This window comes from Drosophila sechellia, chromosome 2L, assembly GCF_004382195.2.
Source record: "Drosophila sechellia strain sech25 chromosome 2L, ASM438219v1, whole genome shotgun sequence".
In the NCBI taxonomy this organism is placed as follows: Eukaryota; Metazoa; Arthropoda; class Insecta; order Diptera; family Drosophilidae; genus Drosophila; species Drosophila sechellia.
In genome coordinates this window covers 16,908,080-16,910,992 of record NC_045949.1, presented here as the reverse complement: position 1 = coordinate 16,910,992, position 2,913 = coordinate 16,908,080, and the positions used below count along the sequence as shown (strand labels likewise).

At 37.9% G+C, this 2,913-nt stretch overlaps 1 protein-coding gene across 1 annotated transcript; it reads right to left on the bottom strand.

Moving 5' to 3' along the window:
- Positions 1–231: 231 nt before the first annotated feature.
- LOC6614468 (glycine-rich cell wall structural protein 1) lies at positions 232–1,465 on the bottom strand. Its single transcript, XM_032721627.1, is given in 4 exon segments — positions 232–652; positions 654–1,086; positions 1,172–1,324; positions 1,378–1,465. Coding segments are annotated over 4 exon segments (945 nt in total). The 5' UTR covers positions 1,442–1,465; the 3' UTR covers positions 232–357.
- Positions 1,466–2,913: the final 1,448 nt, after the last annotated feature.

The following is a 2,913-nucleotide window of genomic DNA, read 5'->3' as shown; positions in this document are numbered from 1 at the left end:
GTTTAATACATAATTATCTTTCAAGCACGCATGAATATTTTAATATTTTCGCACAAATTATCTACAAATTGGAATCAATGAATATTTAAAGCGCTTAGGGGTGAAGAGAAGCAGCCTGGTTTGTTTTTAAAGCAAAATAAAATGGAATCTTAAAAATGTCAATTTAAATGGCTTATGCGATGGTGTAATGAGAAATGATGTGTGTATAAATAATTTCTTTTGATTATCATATATAATTAATAACTGAAATTCCGCTAAGTGCATAACTCAATTTATTACATTGAAAAGAAATACAATAAAAGTGCATCATAGGAATATATGTACATATATCCAATTCTCCTCGTTGCACGTTTCTGGTTACCAGCCATCCGTTGTTGTCGAAGGAGTAGTGCTGTAGTTCTGATTGGAGTTATTGCCCCTATATCGGTTACTACCATTGCCATTATTTCCATTTCCATTGCTATTGCCTTGCCAGTTGCCTGGTCCCATTCCGTTTGGACCACCGGGTGGTCCACCCATTCCATTTTGCCCACCGGGTGGTCCACACATTCTATTTGGACCGCCACCCATTGATCCTCCCATTCCATTTGGTCCACCCATTCCATTGCGACCTCCCATTCCATTTGGTCCACCCATTCCGTTTTGTCCCCCCCCCCTTGTAGCCGCCCTGTCCTCCCATTCCATTACCACCCATTCCTCCAGGACCCATTCCGTTTCCGCCCAGCCCACCTGGACCCATTCCATTACCACCCATACCGTTTCCATATCCTCCCCTGCCACCCATTCCATTTCCGCCCAAACCACCGGAACCCACTCCATTACCACCCATTCCTCCTCGCCCCATTCCATTGCCGTTCCCTCCTCTACCGCTCATTCCACCTGGCCCCATTCCGTTTCCGTTTCCTCTCATTCCATTGCCGCCCATACCATTTCCATTCTGTCCACCCATTCCGTTTCCATACTGACCACCCATTCCATTTCCACCGTTTCCTCCGTTGTTCATTCCATTGGGCCGCCCCATTCCACTGCCACCCATTCCATATCCTTGCTGGTTAGCCTGCCGTTTTCCACGCTCTAAGGTTTCACCTTCAAGAAAATTTACAACAGAATTACTTGTTAAATATATGATCATCGTTATGATGATGATACTTGATGGGGTTAAAATACGAACCTGAAATAGAGGAGTAATAGTTTTGCATTACACAAGTGGGATACTTCCCGCATTGAGTGTTTTCAAGTTTATTTGATCCTGAACAGGGCTCTCTGGATATAATGCACTGCTGACCAGGAGCACATGAAATATCCCGGCAGTCACGTCCATATTCTGTTTAAATAACAAAAAATTATCCAACGCGGGTTTTTTTTTTTAATATTTACTCGTAAATCCGTGAACATTGACCACTGTTGCTATTAGTAGGCATATACTAAAAAGTTGCGCCATTTTCGACTTTGTCTTTCCACTTAAATTTTTTTTTTGAACTCAGCTTCAAAAGCACCCTCATTTTTATACATTTGTGACCAGCATGCATGAAAAGGCTTACTAATTGATTCTGTCAAACTAAATTTACTAAATGAAAACATTAAGCCATTATAATTTAATTCCATTGATTAATTGACCCACGTTTTGTGATAGTCACGGAATATTTATTGAATTTTATGGGTAGATATTTCATTACCATTCAGAATTGCTTATTAAAATATCACATTGAACTTAACCAAGGTTAAGAAACAAATTAAACACAACTAATACATTAGTTTTACATTTCCAAGCAAATCATGGGCAATGACTTTTTAAATGTTGGGACAATTTTTGGGATCTGGATCACTGATGTGATCTGGTCAAGTCCGTGTGAATTTAGAAACTTATTTGAAAGGTATTCGAAAGTCGTGTCGACTATGGTGTTCTATTTTGTTCTTACACATATCGTACTAGATATGCTTTCCTGCAATGTCAACTGCCTACTTAGCGAAAATGAGATTTCCTTGGTCTCAGAGTCCACAATTTACGAGCATAACAAATGAAACAAAGTTTTATTCTGGCCTCCGACACTTGGGTATCTTCCATGGAAGTCGGAAAAGTTTGGCCCACGAAATGGTAAAAAAAAAGAATAGTGGGAATATGTAGCTGCATCTTTATGCGCATATGTAAACATTTCCTGGCTACAAGAAGTGCAAAAATCCCATGGCTAAACTACTTTGGTTCAGCACGGCCTCAACTTTTTGCCCAGTTGAAAAAGTTTGCAGCCCCAAGAATGTATACATCACTCTTATATATATAACTGTCCCACAATGGTGTTATAATTCACAACTTGAACCGGAACTGCGCGTTAAAACTTTCACTTGAAGGAATGCGGAAGCTAAATTACTGCAGTCGACATTGTTTATAATTTTCTTTAAGAAATTAGTACTAAACTTCAAGATTTGATTTTATTTCAGTTAAGTATATATTTGTAAAGAAAATACGCCAATGCACCCTTGTTTTTTATGTGTTTTTGTTGGCAGAAAGTCAAAAAATTTTTTTAACGGAATAAAAAAATTTATAGTTTCTTTATATTTAGGATAGTCTAATTAGATAAAAAAAAAGTCGATTTTTACTTTTTTATGCAACACTGGCTTATTGTCCACCTCTCAAAGACAGGTGATTGTCGATAGCATGCGTAAGACAAAATTGGCGGCAAATAATTTTGCAACATTTGTGGTTAATATTTCCTCAGAGAATTAAAAAGTTTAAGGTGGTGTCATGGAAAACAGTAGGCCAGGTATGTAGATTTGTAGTTCAGTAAAATTTTTGTGTATGTTATATGTTTTTGTGTAGTTCTATCGTGTTTTGTTTATGTAGCTGTGTTTCGTGGAATATAACTTTTGTATGGCAAACCACTTCAAAAGAATTTTAACGGCAAGTTATTAACTAAC